The sequence below is a fragment of the Rasamsonia emersonii genome (assembly GCF_000968595.1).
Source record: "Rasamsonia emersonii CBS 393.64 chromosome Unknown ctg1118621762460, whole genome shotgun sequence".
In the NCBI taxonomy this organism is placed as follows: Eukaryota; Fungi; Ascomycota; class Eurotiomycetes; order Eurotiales; family Trichocomaceae; genus Rasamsonia; species Rasamsonia emersonii.
This window is the reverse complement of record NW_013562536.1, coordinates 2,713-24,205: the sequence shown is the minus strand read 5'-3', so window position 1 is coordinate 24,205 and position 21,493 is coordinate 2,713. Positions and strand designations below refer to the sequence as shown.

Here is a 21,493-nt window from a genome sequence, read left to right as displayed (position 1 = left end):
AACCTCGGACCATGGTAGCTTCTGTTCCTTCCTTAACTTCACCAGAAGATCGACCTCAGCTGACCGCCGGCGACTCCGGAGGTGCAGGGGGTACGCTTGGCACCTTCTCGGTTAAGGGGACTCATCGGATCGCACGGCATCGACCGTCAGGCCGGAAGACAGTGGGAAGAAGAGAAGATGGATCGCGTCGGCCGTCGAGGGACGCACCTGGAGTTTATATAGATGGGCGGGCTCCGCAGGAGCGGGCAAAAGCGGCCAGGGCCGGCGCTACCCCCCAAACAGGTCACATCGGCCCTGTCTAAGCCGGATCGGGCAATCAGATCACCCTCGGGGGCAGGCGGTGAGGGGCGGCAGATGGACCGTGCAATGGCGGCCGTTTCCCGCGCCCCGCTAACCGTGTCATCGTATACTCATTTATATTATTTTTAGAGGTTTAGAGGTTACAGTAGTACTTTTATAATAGTAAGAACCTCGTTAATTGAAAAGTATAACTGGTTCTATTTATGAGAGCGCTTCTTGGAACGGAACGCACGTTCTCGAGGAAACCTTTCTCGATATACATTTGAAACTATTGAAACTATCTAATTAAAAAGAATAAACATGTTTTCACGTTAGTAAAGTCAGATCCTCCTGTTCAAGGACGGAAATGGCATTTGGTGAGGTGCATTTTCGCCTACAATTACATTTTATATCGGTAATTTCCGCTGGTTTTACCCAGTTACCCAGTTTTTGTTGTGTCTTTCTTTGTTTCCTTTTTATTATTATATTTAATAATCTTCGAATTTCAGTTCCCTGAATCTATCTATCTGCTTTATTTTTTGCCTCTCTTTTTCAACTCTTCACCTCTTCAGTTCCTCTCCTCCCTGTATCTAAATCGCCTCCCCCAGCAGCGCACTTTCATCCACACATTCAAAGAAAGGACCTGACTTTGACAAATAACTTCAACCTTATCTATCTTCTTCAGCATCCGCAGCTACGATCATGCGCCTCATCAAAATCCTTTTCGATCTCGCCAAAATCATATCCACTTTCGTGCTGCCGCTGCTGCACGTCTACATCTTGCTGAAGGTAATTGCTCTGCCGATGCGGGTGAATGAAAGGATGGATGGCAATGGGAATGCGAATCCTCGCTTGAGGCGTGGTGGTAGGAGATGATGATAATGCTGGCTATGCTCGTCGTCAGGTGTCTTCTTGCCAAGCGAAAGAAGATGCAGATGGTAATGTACTGAACATAAGCTTGTAGAAGGCTGTAAACAGACTAGCTCCTGGATAGGTTACCTAGGCATCGCGTGATAGCTACCTAGCAGCTCGAAGCGGACGACAAGCAGACAAGACGAGTTCATCCATTCCATGTGGGTCATGCCCTGCCCAGCCTATAGATTTTTCTTTTTCGATAATCCTGCAGCCTCGCTGTCCTGTTAGTGGTGCTTCCAACGAGCTGTCGTGAGCAGATAGATACCAGGATAATTATCTGAAAAGAGACTGGTGTAGGAGAGTTGGGAATCAATTGACTAGTCTTTTTAAGAATCAATTTGTTTTCTTTATCTTCATATTTCTTTATTTCTTTCAAAAAATTATATTCTATAATAATTAAGATTCTATATCCCTAGATAAGGATAATATACTACAGTATTTGGTGAGTTCCATCTTGACCCATATGGATAGAGTATTCAATGCAATACTCTCCGATCATTGGCTCCGTTGGGGGTAAAAAAAAGCTCGTCTATCTACCGAGCTCTGCAACCTGCACTCGCGCGTTTTTCCTCTTTCTCTTTGTCTTTCTCTTTCTCTTTTTCTTTCTCTTCTCTTCTCTTCTTTTCTCTTCTTTTCTCTTCTTTTCTCTTCTTTTCTCTTCTTTTCTTCTTTCTTTCTTTTTTTTCTTTTTCGTTTTCTTTTTTATTTGTTTTCTCTGTAGAATTCTAACCATTAGACACATTCTTCCTAATCCAACCCTAACCATGATAGTCAGTGCTATGAATTACCGATACTGGACATACGCTATTGTTAGGATGTACCGTACATGTCAGACAAAACAAAGGAATTTACCACAATATATATCACGTTATAGCTTTGTTAAGGGGCAAAAAAGAACTTTATTTTTTCCTTGAGACATTGACGATAATTGACGACTGAATTAGATATAATAATAGGTAGAATGGTAAGGTAGATGGTATATACCTACGTAGCACTAATTCTTAACTGTACTTGCATACTTGTTAATTTTTTTGTATGGTGATTTCCATTGCTTTTCTTTTTCTTTTCCTTTGTTATTTTCCTTTTTTGTTCTTTTTTGTTTCCTATGGTAATATAAATTCGTTCGTTTCTTCGCCTCACTGTGCATTCTTGTTTCTTTTCAGCTCCTCAGAGAGATCCTCTCTCAATCTCTCTTCCTCTTCTTTCTTGCATCCTTTCCCCCTCATTCTTGTTATCTCTCTTTTCTGCTCTCCCTCTCCTATGCTTATCATTTTATCCATCCCTTGCAACAACCATGAGCACCGTCATCACCGTAACGCTCGGCTTCCTCGTCGCCAGCATCCTCCTGCTGGCCAAGACCTACGTCTCGACCAAGGACCTCAAGAACGCGCATTCCACGAGCACCAAGATCGACCAGATCCTCGCCGAGAAGCAGATCATGCTCCGCGAGAGCCGGAAGTTGCTCCTCAAGAGCAACCGCTTGCTCATGCAGAACCAGAAGGAGCTTGTCAAGCAGCAGATCATGCTTCTGGAGGTTCAGAGGATGATTCACCAGAGCCGCAAGTTGGAGGAGGAGAACAGGAAGAGCTACCACGGCTGTAATGACTGCGACGGCTGCACCAGCGGCAACCTCCTGGACGGTGAGCGTGACGAGAATGTTGCTGAAACTGAGTGAGTGGCTTGCGGGCTCTGAAGTTGGTGACCTGAAACTAGTGACCAGTCGATTCACCTAGGTGCAGCTGTTATTGTCGTCCATCTAGCTTCTTTGTCAATGGCCCAGCTGTTCTTTTTGTCCTGTACAAGAAACAATGCGAGGAGAAGAAGGAAGCGTGGGTACTTTCACACAATATTGTTTATCTAGGTGAAGAAACGATTCGTGAACAAATGCCAAATACCCAATAAGAGAGACTTAGCATACGAGAGTTCAAATAATTGGTTTTAATACATTTTTTCTTCCCCCTTTCTTTCTTCCTTTCTTTCCTTTTTTTTTAAAGGACATACTCTCTATTAAACAGTTCTGTAGCGATGTTATCCACCTGACCAGGACGATAGATATGTGGAATTGGGATATCAGGCTGGACGAAAGTGGAACTAATCAATTCCTCTGCTCAGTCACCCTCTCTCTCGCCAGCGTCAGCAGGAAACTTACTAACTGGTTGACGACTCGCTCAGTCCATTCCAATGAGACGCTCGCACAGCCATTCAAACCCCCTCCTGTTCTCCTCTTCGGCCTTCTGGCTCTCCAAGACCGTAGAGATCATCTCGTGTTGCATCGTCAGCCGCTCGGACAGGATCTTCAGGCTGTCGTCTACCATTCTAGGGTTGAGGAGTAGGAGCATGTACTTACTATTGTTGCCAGTCTCGGCATTCTCCTCCTTGTTATTGTCATCATCTCTGCTACGATTCCTCGGAGAAAGCGCTGATGGGCGCGATTCGAAGTCAGAGTCAGTCATGCGAGAAGAATGATCTGTTAGCTGAAATGAAGATGGCTTCTTCTTCTTGTTCGTCAGAGACAGGCACATTATGGCCACTGAGAGGAGCACTGTGTTGATGACAGTGAAGACCAGTGTCATGATGCTGATGGTGCTCATGTTGGAGGTTGAATGGAGCTGCTGTCAGGTGTGATGACAGGATGAGCAGGGAAGATGGCATGGCAGAAGAGAAAGAGGAAAAGAAGGAAGAAGGGAATACAAGAGAAGGGAAGATTCCCCTGGTAGTGAATTATAACAAAGGGGAAGGTTACATACTGAAGAATGATATATATTTATCATACAAAACAAATAAAGAAAAACCAAAAAAAAGAACTATAGAAACAAGGGAAAATAACAGAAGTTATCCTCCTATAAAACATTCACTAACAGGGTCGTATCCTTAGGAAGAAATCCATGAGAAATAAATACCTCCCTGTCTGTCTGGATATATACACGGTGAGATCTATACGTTTTCTTATCTTACCTTTCTCTTCATACTATACGCTTTTCTAATAGCTAGTATCGACGTAATTTGCGACACCGTCATTGGGAATGTTGATGAAGATATGGATCTATCTGAAAGTCATGTCATACACTGCCGTGTTTGCCAGTATCAAATGATAATATCACCAACTCCTCTGAATAAGATCGGTTATAACTGGTGGATAGGCTTATACCTCCACTTCTATCTGACTTGCAGCAGATCTTGTCATAGATGATGCTGAATGAATGAATGTTTGAATGAAACAGGAGATGAGAATACTGCTCTGCAGGCCTTCTGGGAATGGCACGGATGGTGATATCCTAGGTTGGTAAGTTTCCTTTCGACAGGCATTTGCCAAGATCGGCCTGTCTGATTCTGCTTATTAGTTCCTTGATAGATGAGTATTTTTATTATAGATGGATACTTTTATTATATCGGCGTGTCGGCGATAAGCAAAAGGGGCCTGCCAAATATAGCAGCTAACCCGATTGGGCAGTCATGCAGCCGCACCACGTGCCTAGCTTGGTAACTGCGCATCCTTCGTTTGGTTTTCTTTCCTTTTCTCTTCCTTTTCTCCAGGCCAGCAGCCCGCAAGACACCGCTAATTTTGCCTTGATTTCCTCATCAGGATGGCTATGTCCTTCGCCTAATTTTTCCTTTGTCAATCGGTTTGCAGCGTGAACTGGATCGTTTGCAGCGTCGTCGGTGGGCTATCCTCTAGCGGCGCTTGGCAGGCCCAGGCGAGCCAAAGAACAACAACCGACATGTTGGAACGTTGCAAGCCCCGGGATCCGCTCCTTCACCCAGGCTCCAATTGCGCCGGGCGAGTATGTTGGGTCGTCAAAATTTGCCTGATTTAAAGACGAGGATTCCCCGGGAGGAAATTGTTAAATATGTGGGATCTGGAACCTGCCTATCGTACAACCATCGTCACTCTTTTAACATCACCGTCGTTCATTCGTCATTCTTGACTTTGTAACATTATTCTTTCCTTTCACCGAATCCAATTTTCAACATGCGCTCCATCAGCCTGCTGTGCTTGGCCCTTCTGGGCTGTGCTGCTGCCCAGTCAAGCACCGTCACTCTTCTCCTGATGGGCCTAGACCCCACGGACATGGAGGCGTCGGTGGTTGGCAGTGTATGAAGTTCTCTCCTTCTCTTGATCAACGCCGCTGACTGCGATCAGGATTCCACGGCGACAACTTACAATATCCAATGCCGTTCTGGATCCCAGAACCCCTTGTGCGACGAATGGCCGACGGATGGACTGACCCTGGTCGAAGGTCCGTCCACGGTGGCGTTCACCATGACGGGACTTCCGGATGGGTGAGGACCTTTTCCTTTCTTTCTCATTCCGGTGCTGACTCTCTTCAGCGAGTCCGCTGACTTGCACTGCCATCTTTACGGAACCACGTCGGCCTCCTGCGTGCAGTCCGTCGGCGGTCCTGTCAGCTGGAGCGGAATGTACACCGCGCACTTTGGGAGCCATGTTCTGGCCTCTCTTTTTGTACCAGTCGCTGCGGAGGCGAGCGCTACCTCGGCCGCCAGTACGGGTGCTACGCCGACGGCGCCGACAACGACGCCTACCACCTTCGCCAGTTCAGCGTCGCTATCTGCTGCGTCCAGCGCGTCGACGAGCTCTCGGGCATCTTCTGTCCCTGCTGCGACGGGAACTGTGACATCTACCAGTTCCAGCAAGGCGGGCGCTCCCCAGGTGACCGGCCATGCGTGGGCTGTGGGCGGTGCCGCCATGGCTCTGGCTCTGGCGGCCATGTAACCGGTTCATCTGTGATTATTCCCTAATCCTTATAACCGTGTATTTGACAATGTCGGGCGTCGCATGAGTTGAATCTTGTACAGTATCTTACTACCTAACGTCAACTTACATGTCTGCACGTAATGCATGTACCTAGGTATGTATGTACAGTACAGTACAATAGAAGTTGATGTCTTTTACAACTGAGAAGATCTCCTATTAGGATATTTGATCCCCCCATTTTCTCTAGGAAATCACCTATGCCATATCTACATACTAAGGCATCATTTGCGGAACAATGCGTCTGTCAAACTGCCAGCAGGATAATTAAAATCGATGAACTTAAGGAGTTATCCTCTGGGAAATCAAGTCTAAAGCGGTGTGTGTATTGCTGAAAGCTATGCCAGGTGCGTCCGAATCACGTGATGAAGGCGCTAGGAAACCATTGGAAGTCTTCCTTAGGTTTAGAATCAGGTAGGTAGGGATAGAGTAGGATAGGGAGATAAGAGAGCTCCAGAAGTGAGGGAAGAAAGGCTGAAATCAGGCCATTGTCGTGATGCATTTCAGGGTTTCATTGCGTGTTCTCGGATCAGCTGCCTGGAGATACTCCGGAAACTGCTCTTGGTGGTCATCGAAACATTTCCCCATAGCCTGGAGGCGGCAGCGTTGGCCTTGAGATTGACCGAGATGAGGCCATCCATCATCGACCAGCCACTCTCGCACGACCTTAGTTAGATCCTTAATCTGTTTTGGAGTGACCCTGGGGTTTCTGCAAGTTCATGCGGCATCATGTGGCAACAACGTTTGCGCGAAGCTGAGTTCGAAGGGCCAAAGTAATGACACGGTCCTGATTTGATGTCCAATCCACAACAGGGCTGGCAAACCATTGGTCGTAAGATTGCTTTGTTTGCCATCAGGCCATCCGGCCAATGGTGCGCGTTTCTGGCGAGGAAAGATCTCGCAGCCATGCGACCTCGTTCATTGTTAATGCGTGTGGTGGCACCAGGTGGGTGCCAAAGGTGAAGCTGGTTTCGCCTCGTGGAGCGCTGTGTTCAGGGTTAGGGACAAATAGAAGGTTGGCGCAATGATTGCCACACAGGACGTAAGCAAACCAGCGAGCACAAATACCAGCTGATCGGTATACAGGGAAATAAGGAATACTATTCCTGACAATCCAGATGGTTGGAGATCTTGGTGAGCGATATTGGCGAATATCTCCTTGGCCATTGAAATCTGGAGTTGGGTTGCAACTTCAAGAGAATTCGCGACGTTGGGGCGTTAACGACCGACGCGTACGTTTTCCTCGGTGATCCCGTAAAGAGATTCGTGGTTGATTGAGGAAGGACGGAGATTTGTGGTTGGTAAGATCAGGACGAATCGAGATCAGTACAGGAGTTAAAATCAAGATGTCTGAAGAGTAAGAATGAATCAAGAGATATATCGAGAATCCAGAATGGAGAGCCCGGGTAGTTCAGAAGGAATCGAGATATGTGCGGCGACAGCATCGCCTCGATGAACGGTTCGATTACCGTGTCTGATCCTTCTTCTCGTTGCAGTGGTTGCACGCTTTAGGATGTCCCTGCGGTAGATGTCAAGCATTCGTCGTCTCACGTCCAGGTATATGGTGCTGTTCCGCGCCAGTTCATCTATCCTCGAGTTTGAAAAAGCGAAGGAATCCAGGCCGGGATGTGCGCCAAAAATGTCATCCATGTGAAAACACAAAGAAGGAATGCCATAGGAATTCTCAGCATACACGAGAAATAGCTCAGGGTTCAGTTACGGAATCGGGCCAAGGACGATGTTCATCAGTTCAGTCATTGTGAAGCTGTCAATGCGAGATCCCTGGGGCATCCACGTGGGTTGAAGCTGGGAGCTGCGGAAACGTGACGGTCTTCAGGGTTCAGGAGAACGGCAAAGTATCCACGTTTGACGTCAGCATAAAGAAAAGTGCTATTGCGAGCCTGAGAAGGAAATCGTAACCTTTGCTAGTCAATTCGAGGAGATTGCCAGGCATATCCTCTGGAACACCAGCATAATTGATTGTCAAGCATGGTTCATCTTGAGGTGTTGGGATCTCGACTTTGTCAACAAGAACCGGACGAGCATTCCACTCAGAAAGTCTACCGTTGACGCAATTAATACCTCAATCTGCGCAGTTCAGCATAGATTGTTGTTAACTCAGCTACTTTGTCATCAGGAACAGCATAGTCAGTGTGATGTGTCAAGACATCTTCTAAAAATCCGTATATCTGATCTCTCTTTTCAGCTATTTTGGTGTATATCAAGTGTCAATCAGAATCAGAACAACGTACCTGGTCTCTGTTTCTACCGTTGACGGACTGTGTATGCTCATAAATTCTTCCTTGAAGAATCGCATCTTCTTCTGGTTCGCGGTTGGCCCACTTCAGTTTTTCGGCTCCGGCATGGAAATGTAGCCAATACTCTTTATCTGGTGGCCACGTTTTCTGACCATGAACAGAGTGCGGCTTCGCGCCAGGCGTCAATCGGATAGGATGATAGGTGAGATCCGTCGGGTGGAGTATTTCAAGGCATGAATCCCTCGCCCATCTGCTCACATCGCAGTTTGTCCCGAAATACGCGAATACTGCAAAGAAAAGGATGCCATTAGCTAAAAGACTTAGAAGATTCAGCCAGTGATTGTTGCTTACTAGTACTCCCTGTGATCTGACTCGTCGAAGTCATCCACCTCAAGGTCATCGTTTTCCTCGTGTATACCGTCCGGGTCGGGCTGAGCGCCAACCTGAACACCAGAACCATCATTGGTATGCTCTGAGTCGGCTTCGGAGTCGTTTGCTTCCGCCACCTGGCCATCACCTCAGAATCCTGAGGGTCGGAATCATTGTCATCTGATTTCTTGTCTTCGGAGCTCGACCTTCTTTGGACCGTTTTCTGTACTGTCGTTGGATGCGGCACAACCACCTGATCCACTGCCCCTGGAGCAGGGCTCAGTGCCATCGACCGTCTTTGAATTTTTGTCGGAGGTAAAACAGGCAGTTTGCAGGATAAAATGGCTGTTCAGAATCATCACTGCGGCAGGAATCGTTGTGAGTGGATGATTCCCATTTCTTTCGCTTGATCAGCATACTAGCCTTTTAAGCAAGCTTGACATCTTAATCTGAGTCAGTAGAGGTCGAAGCACAAGGTTAGAGCAGCTTCCAGTAGAGAGAATTAGACCCTCGATTTGCGGAATCCAGTGGATTGTGCTTGCACATTCGCTTGGTAGATTTGAGAGAAACAGCACAATGCATTAACTGCAGGGGTAGTTGTGAGAAACACCTTCCAATGTGTAGGCTTGCAGCAATGCGTTTGAGCTCCTTGATTTGGTGAGATTCACCTTTCTCAGTGTAGTTGCCGTCGTAGGCCTTATTGGCCTGCTTATCGCATCATCCCAGCTCGTCGGTTAACGGCTCGACAATGCCATCTGGCACATCCTGTAGAATGCGACTCTTCCAACAAAGGCGTGTGGTTGAAACCATGTATGATGGTGGCGCAACCCCCAAATCCTGCGAGAGAGCATGCGAAGACAGCCAACGCAGGACGCCTCCACTGCGGCGCCGGCCAGCGACTCGAGGCCAGCGAGTGGTTCGATGACCACCGCGAATCCGTTGTGTTTGACGGCAGCAAGGATAGGGTCTTCGGCTCGAGAATGACCAATGCAGCGAGGATGGTTCCCAGGCAGCCGCAAGATAGGCACAGGACGACAAAGGAGTATCGGCCTGGGTGGTGATGTGGCAGTACAGACACATATAAGTGGCCAGAACCGCAGCGAGCGGAGCTAATCGAAATCGTCTGTTTGTACTTCGTATTATTTATTAGCATCACCTCCAGTGCAAATACGGCTGCATAGGCACAGCCCAGCTATTCCACAAGTACATGCATCGAGGACCTGTCACGACCTTCGGAGATAACATACCGTTGTCTGAGTTTATAGCACCGCAAATTAACGACAACATTTCCTCCCATCCATCCCCTTGCTCCAAACTGTCTGCTTCCAGACCCAAAGGGCGTCAACGAGAGCGGAGTGATCCGTGATAACGGTGAAGTTTCCAGTGTCAAAATACTGTGGAAGCTTCGTTAAGGCCCATTGTGCTCCGTCGGCTCTAGAATCAAGTGCAGCTTGGACAGCTACACAGTTGTTTTTGATGTGCAAGGGGGCGTTGTTATTTGGTGTCCGAACTGAATAGCTTTTTGCGGATCCCGGTCAGTATCTAACAAGTTGCAATGTATTATTCACCGCGTAACATGACCTCGATGGCTGTGAGATTCAGGGGACGTTCATTTCGACGGACCATTATTGAGGATGGCACAAGGAACCGGGCCACGGTGGGCTCTCCTGAATCGAACTCCTTTTCGATGATAGTTGTTTCTGGGAGAGAAGAGTTCCGATTTTTTTCATCCTGCCAAAAATGGCATTGCTGGCAGTGTATGTATGTAAACAGAACGCTTCTCATTTTGATTTTGTTGGTCTCAATCAGCAAGGTGATGCACCGGCAGTAGTGGAGCGGTCCTCGATCTGGATTTCTGATCTCACTCTCTAGAAGAACTTCGACCGTATAAGAGTATTCGCTGTGGATGATACACTTCCCCCCTGTGATTGCATAAAGACATCTGTAAAGCTTGTATACGTATTGGGACTCAGGTCTTGTAGCTCCTGGAATACAATTGCGCTTTCGGCGTTCAACAGGATTCCGGAACCAATGATAATAGTAGACCCAATCCTCTTATCCAGGGTATTAACGATTGCGTATGTCGAGCTTTTCACAAACGTAGCTCAACAAGTACAGGTGGACAAGTAGCTCCTCATAGTGATTCTGGGCGTGGAACACAGCATCGGAGAGCTTAGATGCGACTTCGTCAAGGATCGTATTATAGGCCTGTGTCCTGAGTTCAGTAGACCACCGGCGCAATTTGTTGAAGATCTCCGCAGTCCGATAAAACCAATACTCAGCCGCTGCAGCTGAGCCGCGTTGGCTGGCACTGGCGACTCAACCTCGCTATGCAAAGTGGAAGAGACATCAACCGAGAGAAGGGGGCGCTTACTTCATCTTGGAAAGATCTTAAAGCTCGATCAATATCGCTTGTCGACGGAATGAGAGGACGTCCTTGTCAGATCAAGCGCAGTAGGAGGTAGGAGGCGAGTAAAGGAAGGAAAGTTGACGGGTGTCGTGGGTTTGTTTTGACGAGCGATAGGAGGAGTAGATGAGCAAAAAGCTGTCAAAGGTGGACAAGAAAGCTTTCCAATAGCAAAAGAATGGTACAGAAGGTTGGACCAACCCGAACATCAAGCTTGTGATTGTGTTGAGTTGACGACTAGCATGTCAGATCTCGGGCTGTGTCCCATCATTCGAGTTGATTGTTGAACGGAGAAATACAGCGTTGCCAGCCCTTTCCTGCTTAAGGTTCTTTGAATCGTGGATTATGGCCTCGCGGAAATGGTTTTAGTCTGCCATCAGGCCCCCTACTGACCAGGCCGACTATGTCGCCCGAGCGCAACGAGGGCTCGCGAACCCAAGCCCGTTCACGACCAGACAGGGTTTGAGGCCCTGTGTATGGTGGGAGCCCGGAAACGGGAACCGGGTTAGTAGCGGCGCTGGCTGCGAAGAACCTCGGTGGGATATTTTCACGATGAAGCGTCCGTGGTCGAACGGGATTCGGCTTCAGGGAGATATTCATGCTTCCGGATAGGAGCTTCGTCAATACTGGCAAGAAAAATACTTGTCAATATATTCTGCCACCAATGAGAAAACATAGCATGGGTAGATTTTATGCCGTCGACCCGGCGTTTTTACAGCATTTTCTGCTGTAGTCTGAGATGCTGCCAATTCGCCCTTCTGGTATTCAACTCTTCCATGCTTTGCCTCCTCACGAGCTCTCTCTGAAAGAGTGATTGCGTGCTTCCATTTGGGAGTTGATTCCCTCTTTTTGCCTTCTGGTTTGCACTTCTCGGATAATATTCCCAAGCTGTCTGTTCCATGTCCTCATCATGGAGTCAACATCCCAGGACCCATGTTGATGCATTGTAAGGAATTAGAGTTGCGTTGTCTGTCTGTTGCTATTATCGTATAATAGAAACGTGACATACACTTCGTCCTTGTCTTGCGAGATCACAAGATGCTCATTATTTGGTGATTGTCCCTTCGAGAACAGCGACGATAGTAACAATTTGGGCTCAATATTGCGTCCGGCAATTGCGCAGCAGTTGTTGCGGATGTAATGTACCATGGCTATAGTGTCTAATCAGAGAAGGTCACAAGAGAGAAGAAAAAGACTCGTAGAGAGAGGAATAACCTACCCATGTATCCCAGGCATTCTGGGACAGCTCTTCTTGGCCTCAACAATAACCAGGTTTGTCCCCGAGCATCGTCGAAGCCATGGGTCACTGTAGGAGGGATTCATTCCTCGTGTCTCGATATTCTGGATTCTATTCATCGGCCGCAGATGGTTCATCGCTGTCTGGTCTTTAAGGATGGATCCTTTGTACACCATCATAAGCCCCATCTTGAATAATTCAATCAAAGCCTCGATATCCTTGACAAGAGTTTATCTGACCACCAGTGCAGCGCCCATTGGCTCTGCAGTATAAGCTGACCTGGAGAAAAAAAAGCTCAGAATTTGTAAATTTCCCTATTGAGGCGAGGTATAATACTGACGGTCCTGTCCATCTTCCAGTTGAGTTTGGGGCCTTGGCACATTTGTTGTAATCTCTAATCTCTTTGCATCGATAAGATGTCTGTTTCCTTCAATCCCAGTTCCCCTCTTTATCCTTATCGCCCTCAGTTGCTGATCAGTCTGTGGCGCAGGGGCATTCGCAGTAGCACGGACGGCAGGCATTGTAGACAGTGAGAATCAGTTGAGCAAATTCAAGTCATCATGCTGTTGCATACGGCGGCAGCGTCCGAAATTGATTGCAGCTTGATGACTGTCTGTATTGGTTTCCCAATGCAGCCTGCCATGAGTTTGGGCCAGATGTGTTGTCTCATCGCTCTGTTCATCGATAGAGAAGCTACAGGACGTGCAGCCAGAGAGAATTGATTGTGTTGCATCCTTCCCGTGATCTTTTGAGAGCCATGAAAAAATTCTTCGACGATGATGGAGAATTCCTTGCAAAGTTCTGCATAGTCGAAAGGAAAGCGAACGAAGTATGGAAGGGGCCATTCCTCTACATCACTTGGATAGACATTGAGATAGTAGTCAGTTGAGAAATTGAGTATGTTTGCAATGCATTCAGTGATCTGCCTCCATGTCGCGCAACTCACTGATGCTTTAAGACGAGTGTCGTGGGCATATCGACGGATGCCTGAGCTAAACCGGTCTTTGCGTTTGTCCACCTGATTTGCGTCCAACTCTCGATTAAGGCCATTTGGCCACACAGGATTGAGAATGCGCGTCCGCGAACTGTAGTGCTGCCAGAGACAATTCTGTATGTGCTGTAATATACATGACACTATTTTGAAATTTGGCTACGAGTCGAAGTTCCAAGTCTGATATGGAATAGATAGATAGATCGTCGACGAGCACGACATCCCATCACAATCACTGTTCCACTCAATGCAAGGCTTGCACCGCTCAATGCGATGATTTCTCTCGATCCGATTCACCTCCGCTTCGTACGCTTTCTTCGCTGCGTCGCTGCGCCTGGAGTCTGCTTTGTACAGTCCTGCTCACGCATCCAATCATCCCGGAAGGTCTGGATGCTCTCCTTCTCGTTTCGAACATCGTCTTGTCGTAGATGCTGTGGAGTGTTGGAATAACCAGCCTTATGATTGAAAGGGATCTGACGGGCAATATTGACACACAAGGTGGTCTCTGGCTTTTCTCCCAGGATTTTAACCACCTCTTGGATATCTGCACTTGAAGATAGGACATGTTGCGTCTTCGGCCATTCCTTGAAAAGGTTGGAAATGAGGAGGATGATCCAAAGAGAAGCATCGGAGAAAGTACAAAAAATCAATTACTATACAGCGGGTTAGCAAGCTACCATCATGCAGATCTTGGGCTTGTTCGATTTTATTCCATTATGAGGAAGGAAGTATGTATGTACCGTTTGGTGCTTGTTAGTCCAGACCCTTGGACGCGAAAGTTAAAAAAGAAAATCAGGATCCTGCCATTGTTGGAGGAATGGTTTCGCGTAGATTCGTGAGGTCCAGGATTCGCTGAGCTTGAACATAGAGTACAGTTAAGAGAAATGCAATGGTTGTCCATGTTTTCCCAAGACCGACACCGTCCGCCAGGAGGCACCCAGAGAGAAGGAGGTCATTGGCAAACTGGCACATCGCATGAATAGCAACAGGCTGCCAAAAGTGCAGGCGACAATGATGCATGCATCGTACTTTCTGCCTGTCGGGGTTGTCGATTCCGAGGTATTGACAGGCCTCGGTCTCGTTTTCACGCTGATACAGCTCGTTGTCAAACCATGAGTCATGTTGATTGACAGCTTTTGCAATAAGGAGGAAAAGCAGGAAATTCTGGCGTGATGGGTTCGCAACTGCACGCGTTATAAGCATCTGCCTGCAGACATTGTATAAATCCTCAACATACCAGCTTCGGAATTTTCGCAGCAAAGCTGCCAGCCAAGCTATTCGATAACGCAGTGGGCAGAGGTGGGCAGAGTATCAATTCAAGATCAAAGTCCCATCGAGTCCAGTAACTGTCTTTTTTGTGGGCTCTCTTGCAAATGTCTTCATCAACAACGAAGCCTGGATTGGCATCCGGCTGGGTTTCCATTGAGGAACCAAGATCTCCGGCAATGTTGAGTTCATTTGCGCCACTAATAATGCTTTATGACTGTCTCTCGCAATTCGACCTCGCTCCTGAGTCTCTTCCGGGATCTATATATAGCGTTAACGGTGAGGCCTCTCGTAATGGCATTTTGGATAAATGCCATTCCAAATGCACACCACTGGATTGTCTTCTCAGGGGTGTCACTGCTTGGTGGATATCTAAATTCCACAGAGCCGTATTTCCCCCTTTTCGCATTTTGGAAGGACTAGCAATATAGTATAGTCGAGGACAAATTTCCCAGAATTGAATGGTGTTTCTGAAGCAAGGTACCTGCGCAATTGGTCCTTGCCCTCGTCCCAACAATGTTCAAAGTGACGACTATTCGGACTGTCGAGCCTTTGTTTCTAACCATCCTCGAGCAGCAATTGCTAGTCTTGAAGATGATTCTGATTCCCGACTGTTGCGGTGGACGTTAGTAAACCTTCGAGCATGCTTTCAGGACAGGCAGAACTTACGACGTCTGATTCGTAAAGACCATGCCACACATTTGTTCTCCATTGACAGCGATGTGGCAGCTACTTACAGTCAGCATCGCATAGCTCGACAGAGGTCATGATGATACTTACACAGGAGTTCTCACAGCTCAAACGAATTCCAGGAGGGTCAACCAGCTGCCTATGCTAGACAGAAGTTGCACTCCCAGTGCTATTGACGGCACGCATTTTTAACGGCTCCACGGAAAGCGTTGATATACTGTTGTTCGCTTTCCTGGAGTAAAGCAGGGTGTCGGTCATGTGCAGGAAAGAGAAGAGCGAAGAAGGATGAAAGAGAGCGAGGACCAGATGGCCCTAGTTATCGACACGAGGTACTTACCGTCCTGGAGTATATAGGGAATATAAGGATAAAGAAATATTGCAAAGTGTATAGAAATGCTTCACCATATTATATATATAGGACCATGGCAAGAAGCCATGGTCCGTAGTTAAAAGAAGAAAGAGAAGGAGGAGAAGAAGGCTCGTAGAAGACGGAGATGGCGTCTTCTTTATAGCCTGAGGGAGCAGAGGGGTGTGGGAGAGAAATAAGCGAGATTAAGCGAGCGAGTGAATGATTCACAAACAGTGATAGAACCTGCAGGAACCAAGCAATGAAATGAAGAGTGAACACCCAGAAGGGAGGTGCCTAGCGAATACTTCATCGGCTCAGACGACTTGTTTGTAGCCAAGGCCGGCGTTATCCGTACTTCGGTAGTGAAGAAGTCAAATATAGAAACGGGAAGTGGAATAAAGATGGACAAAAAAGGGAGAAAGATAGGAAGGCAAGGACTTAGCCGGTCTTCCTTGACGTCGTACGACGACAGTTATCGACAGTTTTCTTTTCGGAATTTTCCTGCTGGGAAGTTGTAAACATACCCATGTATCTTTCTCTGCGACCCTTTTCCTATGCCTTTCAGGAGATGAAAGTACGGGGGAACCAAAGTCCAGAAAAGACGCATACATGCATATCCGCAAAGTTAGATTCACATTTGTTGGTCCATTTATGAGCAGCAAGCTAAGCTAGATCTTCGACTTCCGAAGCTGGGTGCTATCCAGCCTCTGCCCTTCATCATCCTGTTCGGCAACCTCTAACACGGGAAACTTGGCCGGCATGATCCGCCGGGGTGTGGCGCCGGGCACGACGGAGTATTTCGAAAAATCCGTCACGCCGCAGCGGTTACGGAGAAAGTCCTCGTCCAGGTCCAGGAGACCATTGACAGACTCTGCCGGGGCACGGAGCATGGCCAGGATGGCGTCGGAGAAGATGGTCTGCGGGAAGAGTCAGCGGGAACAGACATAAAGAAAGGAACAGCGCTGCAGGGGTCCTCCATACCGGTTTGCGGAGGTCCTTTTTCGTGGAAGGATCCGCTGCGGTGGTTTGCTCTGTTGCCGCGGATTCGATTGACTAGATATTTCAATCATGACTGCATTTAGTGAGTGTCCTTAGCCGAACCTGCTGCCAAAGAAAGACTTACGGCTGCTGGCCAGATGCTGGTGATGGCCATGTCTTTGCGGTTCTGGCGGACAAAGTCCATGGCCAGGCCCTTTGTCAGGACGCTCATCGCCACCTTTCCTGTGGCAGAATGTCAGTCAGAATGCTTCAAACGAACAAATACAGTCTAGATCTCAACTACCCATCGCATACGCCGTCTTCCCACGGAAAAACCGGGAATAAATTGGCGGAGACACAACGATGATGCGGCCCTTCCAGCCGTTCCGGCCAAAGTGCGGCAAGGCAGCCTGGACAGCGGCATACAGGCCCTCCGGGTTGATCTTCTGCATCAGCTGGAACCGCTTGACGGGCGTGTTCTCGACCGAGGCCCACCAGATGGCGCCCGAGTTGTAGATGAGGACATCGAGCTTGCCGTAGATGCGGACCGTCTCGTCAACAAGCCGGTTGATCTGGTCGACATAGCGCGTGTCGACAGGGATGGCGGTAGCCTCGCCTCCGGCCTCGCGGATCTCGCGCTCGACCGTGTTGATGGTCGATTGCGGCGAGTTGGGGTCGGGCGGGAAGGGGACGGTTTTGCTGGCGTCCGACGTGGACTTTGCGGCGACGACGACTGTCGTCGTTAGCATTGCACCCCATCTCATGAATTTATTGAAGTGAGGAAATACCAGCATAGCCATTCTTGGCCAGGTCGATGGCCACCTGCCGGCCGATGCCTCGCGATGCTCCGATGACGAGGGCGACAGGTTTCGCCATTGCAAGTAAAAAAAGAGAGAGAAAAGTCAGACAAAATCTACAGTAAATTGGCAAGAGCGGATAGAAGTCAAGAATTCACACTGAAGCAGGACTCGGACAGCAAGCTAGCTTCCATACATATTTTACATAAAAGCGCGCTTAAAACCATCCACAGCCAAGCTCCGCAACGCAGAGCAATGGCAATAACCGAAACCAGTCCGAGGCCGAGTAATTAACACAGTGACATGATCAGGAATAAGAAACACGCCTGTTGTCGGTTGCCATTGCGATGGCGATGGAAGAAGTGGATGTGGATGAATGAATTAGTGATGAGTGATCCGAAATTCACTGCCAAGCCTAGGTTCGCTCCAGTTGAACCTCGGTTGAGCAGATGCTGATGAAAGATAACTGCTATTATTTCACAATCGTCATATATTTGTTTATTTTAAATTGAATAATAATCAGGAATTCGAGAAGCCTATCTGTCGTGATCTCGCTGACATATCGATGATATTATAGTCGCCATGGGGGGAACGATCCACGCGTATTTCGACTGCGGTGAGTTGATGTCATTGCCATCATTTCAGAAGCAAGAGTTTTATTATAGACATTCATATATTGTGTTGAGAATTACCAGCTAATAGCAATGTGATTCCAGTGTCTCCCTATTCATACTTTGCATTCCTGCACCTGCGCAAGCACCGGGCTGTGCTGGCGACCCATGGCGTCAAGATCGAGTATGTCCTACTCAATCCAACTCTTTTTTCTATCAGTATATCAGTCTTAAATTGATAAGCTCATTCTACCTGCAATTGATCGATACTAACACCGACAGAATCCACCCCGTCTTCCTCGGCGGCATCAACGTCGGCTCAGGTACGTCACTCCTATACATATACACAAAGACCTCAACCAACCATCTATCAATAATTCTATCGATATTTCAGCTCCTTACTGCTAGCTAGGAAACACACCCCCGTGGAAACTCCCCGCCAAAGCCCGCTACAGCGAATACGACCGCAAGAACGCGGTTCGATACTTTGGCCTACCGGAGTTTACGGCGCCGTCATTTTTCCCTATTCTTTCGTTGTTGGTGAGTTCATCTTAAAACGAAAAGAAGAATCACAAAAGGGATATAGTCCTGAATGGTATAATACAATAATGTTCTCTACTAACACCTTCGTCCATCCATGATCGCAGCCCCAACGAGCAATCACCTACATAAAAGCACACTATCCGGCCTCAAAATTCGAAGAAACCTTCCTCCTCCTCTGGCAATGGCTCTTCTACCGCCACGAGGACATCTCCCAGCCAGCGGTGCTAACGCGCCTGCTGACCGAAGACGCGGGTTTCACGGCCCACGAAGCAGAGACCATCATCGCCGCGACAGGCGAGCAGAAGTGGAAAGACGCCCTTCTGGCGCGCACGAAGGAGGCGCTGGATCGGGGCGCGTTCGGTGCGCCATGGTTCTGGGTCGTTCGTGAAGGACCCGATGGGAAGGAGGAGGAGACGTCGATGTTTTTTGGGAGTGATCGGTTTGTTGCCATTATCCAGTATAGATATAATAATATGTATGATCATTCTGACCGTCAGTGTTTGTTTCCAAACAGATTCCACTACATCTGGACCTTCCTCAACCTGCCCTTTGACGATATCAAGATCCATCCGGGGCCGTTGAAGGCGAATGAGCTGATAGATAGTAGTAACAACGACAACAAGAGCAAAGATGACATGACGGAATCGAAGGCAAAGGCAAAGCTGTGAAGGAAGGCAAAAAAAAAGGAAAGGATAGGTTATAGCTAGCTATTGTCACCACTTGTGGCTCTTTATCTTTTTTTTTATTGTTTTTAACTGTTCAGTCACACCAGCCTATTTATTTCTATTTATTGCATGCATGCATGTATAGCTCCATTATCGATTTATATATAGTCCTTTGAGAAGATCATAGCTCAATGCTACTGGTCATGAGCATTTTGAAGGATTATTCCTTTGATGTTGCCCATGGTATCATATCAACTCGACTAGCATATCTCGAAGAAGCCTACTTCCCTCATACGCAAGTAGAAAGAAGAAGCTTCGAGGCCAGAATATCTTCTATTACTTCCAATACTAAGGGTTGGTGCAGTTTGGAATACATTCAACTGTACAATGGTATTTATTTATTGCATTATACTACGTTACTTCAGCAAGTCATCAATTCATTACGTCCGATGTTATCATGCTATCTGGGGAAACAAAAAAAACCGACTGATTGATCACTCCCGATCAAGCCCAGCCAGCTGCCCGTGGAATCGCTGCTCCCTCGCCTTCTCACCAGCCTGCGCCGCCAGAGGCCGCACCTCCAGCCCTGCGTGCAGGATATTCGCACGCAGCAGCCGCAGATGCGCTTCCCGCACATACTCCTCAATGCTTTCGAGCGCGGCCTGGTGCACGTCCATCCGCAGATCCGTCTGCTTCGACACCATCACCCCCTTCTCCAGGTCAATCCGCGCATCTAGGGTGCCGTCCTCGATCAGTCGGATCAGCTCCTGCACAAACGGCGAGTTCAGGTCTGCTGGGTTCGCATTCCCACCCGCGGTAGACGGCGCGAACGTCTTGGCCATGGCGTCTAACGTCACCCGGCTGAAGGGCACAAGGTACTGTTGGATAGACTTGGTGCGGATGCGATCATACAGCGTCGAAACGTGCCGTTGCAGATGCAGATCAAGCAGATAGTCCGTCCGGTACGCTTCCAGAATCTCCAGGCACGGCCGGAACTTGGAATTGCAGAAGAAAGAAATCGCACGCCGGATGTGCGGCTCCAGCTCCAGGAAGTTGCGGAACTGGCTGTTGTCCAGGACCCGACGCTGCAGCTCATTCCGGTCCATCGACGCCAGCGCACACAGTCCACCGTACACAGCCACGTCGTTCGAAGTGATCACCTCGTTGTAGCTGTCCCCGAGGCTGGGATCGGTGGCCAGAAAACTGTTCGCCGCGTCGAGATAGGCGCCAAGCGACATCTGAGCCAACCCCATGGCTGCACACATCTTTGGCTGGTTTTTGGCTTGCTCTTCGGGCTTGGTTTGCAGCGTGCGCAGTCGATGCACATTCGACTGCACGCCTAGCCAGTCTCCGCGGTCCACGGCGACGTGGATATTCTTCAGTTGCATCGAAGCGATATGACTTGGCGTCGTACAGTAATCCCTCATGCGGGCATACGCCTTGGCGGCCGCCGCCAAGTCACCGATCTGATGATAGTGCGATCCAAGATCTTCATTCCCCATCTAGAAACCAGTCAGACGATGCGACGACACGGCGAAGGGCAGACATAGACACACCCTTATGCTCTCTTTGATCAGGTTGTTCTTGTAACCTCTCAGTTCATGCTCCAACCGATCTGTCTCGGCTCGGACAAGCTTCTGCGTGCGTTCCACCCAGTCGTTATCTAGGACTGCTTCGGGCTCGTCTGGTGCGACCTCGGCCAATGCCTTGACGGCCTTTTGGTATCTGCCGACATCCTTGCCGGATTTGGCTTCCACAACCGCGGCCTTGAGTGCGTCGGTAGCGAGATATGTCGAGCAAGTACCGATCAGGTAGAGGCGATCGAATCTCGTGCGCCCTGAAATCATCAGCGGGGCTCACACAACGCGAGCTGACAAACTCGTCGTGGTGGAAAAGGGATAGAAAGATCATACCGCTATAGTTTGCAATGTAGGAATCCAAGTCGAACTTTGGCGGATCTAAGCACGCAAGTAGTCAGTTTCAATCTAAAGCCAGCGTAGCAGAAAGCATAGTCCCGAGCATATTACCATCGACCTTGATAGGCCGTCTCCCACCGCCATGTTCGGTACTGGGAAATTCACCCTCCAGCTCAGTCACCTCCGAGGCGTCGGGTAAAGATGAAGGATTCATCCCGACTCGCTTCGCCGGTTATCACGCCTCCTCAGCGAGCACCCTCACTCTCCCTGATATGCCGGTCCTAAACTCTACGCTTCGCGTTCTGCCTGGTCTGGTCCACTGAGTGGGAGATGGGATCCCTTCCTCGAACTCTGTCCGCTGCTCGGTAGGAATGATAGGATACAGAGAATCAGTTCATAAGGGGCGTAAAAGTAAGACCAGAACTCGTATGAGTATCGTGAATGAGTCGAA

At 48.4% G+C, this 21,493-nt stretch overlaps 9 protein-coding genes across 9 annotated transcripts; 3 read left to right on the top strand and 6 right to left on the bottom strand.

Moving 5' to 3' along the window:
• Positions 1 to 960: 960 nt before the first annotated feature.
• Positions 961 to 1,960, bottom strand: T310_10266 (uncharacterized protein; the record flags this gene model as incomplete). The annotated part of the gene is made up of 3 exons (XM_013467322.1): positions 961 to 1,167; positions 1,460 to 1,581; positions 1,732 to 1,960. 3 exons carry the CDS (start codon positions 1,958 to 1,960, stop codon positions 961 to 963), a joined length of 558 nt encoding a protein of 185 aa, XP_013322776.1.
• A 528-nt stretch (positions 1,961 to 2,488) lies between these two features.
• T310_10265 (uncharacterized protein) lies at positions 2,489 to 3,096 on the top strand (the record flags this gene model as incomplete). The annotated part of the gene is made up of 2 exons (XM_013467321.1): positions 2,489 to 2,865; positions 2,955 to 3,096. 2 exons carry the CDS (start codon positions 2,489 to 2,491, stop codon positions 3,094 to 3,096), a joined length of 519 nt encoding a protein of 172 aa, XP_013322775.1.
• A 266-nt stretch (positions 3,097 to 3,362) lies between these two features.
• T310_10264 (uncharacterized protein) lies at positions 3,363 to 3,767 on the bottom strand (the record flags this gene model as incomplete). Its single annotated transcript, XM_013467320.1, has 2 exons — positions 3,363 to 3,502; positions 3,542 to 3,767. 2 exons carry the CDS (start codon positions 3,765 to 3,767, stop codon positions 3,363 to 3,365), a joined length of 366 nt encoding a protein of 121 aa, XP_013322774.1.
• A 1,397-nt stretch (positions 3,768 to 5,164) lies between these two features.
• T310_10263 (uncharacterized protein) lies at positions 5,165 to 5,926 on the top strand (the record flags this gene model as incomplete). The annotated part of the gene is made up of 3 exons (XM_013467319.1): positions 5,165 to 5,287; positions 5,336 to 5,475; positions 5,524 to 5,926. 3 exons carry the CDS (start codon positions 5,165 to 5,167, stop codon positions 5,924 to 5,926), a joined length of 666 nt encoding a protein of 221 aa, XP_013322773.1.
• A 2,114-nt stretch (positions 5,927 to 8,040) lies between these two features.
• On the bottom strand, positions 8,041 to 8,951 carry T310_10262 (uncharacterized protein; the record flags this gene model as incomplete). The annotated part of the gene is made up of 4 exons (XM_013467318.1): positions 8,041 to 8,154; positions 8,218 to 8,542; positions 8,575 to 8,729; positions 8,799 to 8,951. The coding sequence occupies 4 exons, from the start codon at positions 8,949 to 8,951 to the stop codon at positions 8,041 to 8,043; spliced, it is 747 nt and encodes a 248-aa protein (XP_013322772.1).
• A 5,068-nt stretch (positions 8,952 to 14,019) lies between these two features.
• Positions 14,020 to 15,588, bottom strand: T310_10261 (uncharacterized protein; the record flags this gene model as incomplete). Its single annotated transcript, XM_013467317.1, has 6 exons — positions 14,020 to 14,430; positions 14,465 to 14,693; positions 14,824 to 14,912; positions 15,163 to 15,222; positions 15,274 to 15,322; positions 15,521 to 15,588. The coding sequence occupies 6 exons, from the start codon at positions 15,586 to 15,588 to the stop codon at positions 14,020 to 14,022; spliced, it is 906 nt and encodes a 301-aa protein (XP_013322771.1).
• Positions 15,589 to 16,200: 612 nt separating this feature from the next.
• Positions 16,201 to 17,386, bottom strand: T310_10260 (Short chain dehydrogenase; the record flags this gene model as incomplete). Its single annotated transcript, XM_013467316.1, has 5 exons — positions 16,201 to 16,449; positions 16,514 to 16,585; positions 16,656 to 16,753; positions 16,815 to 17,243; positions 17,299 to 17,386. The coding sequence occupies 5 exons, from the start codon at positions 17,384 to 17,386 to the stop codon at positions 16,201 to 16,203; spliced, it is 936 nt and encodes a 311-aa protein (XP_013322770.1).
• Positions 17,387 to 17,889: 503 nt separating this feature from the next.
• Positions 17,890 to 19,129, top strand: T310_10259 (DSBA family oxidoreductase; the record flags this gene model as incomplete). The annotated part of the gene is made up of 5 exons (XM_013467315.1): positions 17,890 to 17,923; positions 18,024 to 18,102; positions 18,201 to 18,241; positions 18,331 to 18,458; positions 18,566 to 19,129. 5 exons carry the CDS (start codon positions 17,890 to 17,892, stop codon positions 19,127 to 19,129), a joined length of 846 nt encoding a protein of 281 aa, XP_013322769.1.
• Positions 19,130 to 19,620: 491 nt separating this feature from the next.
• T310_10258 (COP9 signalosome subunit 1 (CsnA)) lies at positions 19,621 to 21,256 on the bottom strand (the record flags this gene model as incomplete). Its single annotated transcript, XM_013467314.1, has 4 exons — positions 19,621 to 20,628; positions 20,683 to 20,963; positions 21,040 to 21,084; positions 21,154 to 21,256. 4 exons carry the CDS (start codon positions 21,254 to 21,256, stop codon positions 19,621 to 19,623), a joined length of 1,437 nt encoding a protein of 478 aa, XP_013322768.1.
• Between the last annotated feature and the right edge of the window lie 237 nt (positions 21,257 to 21,493).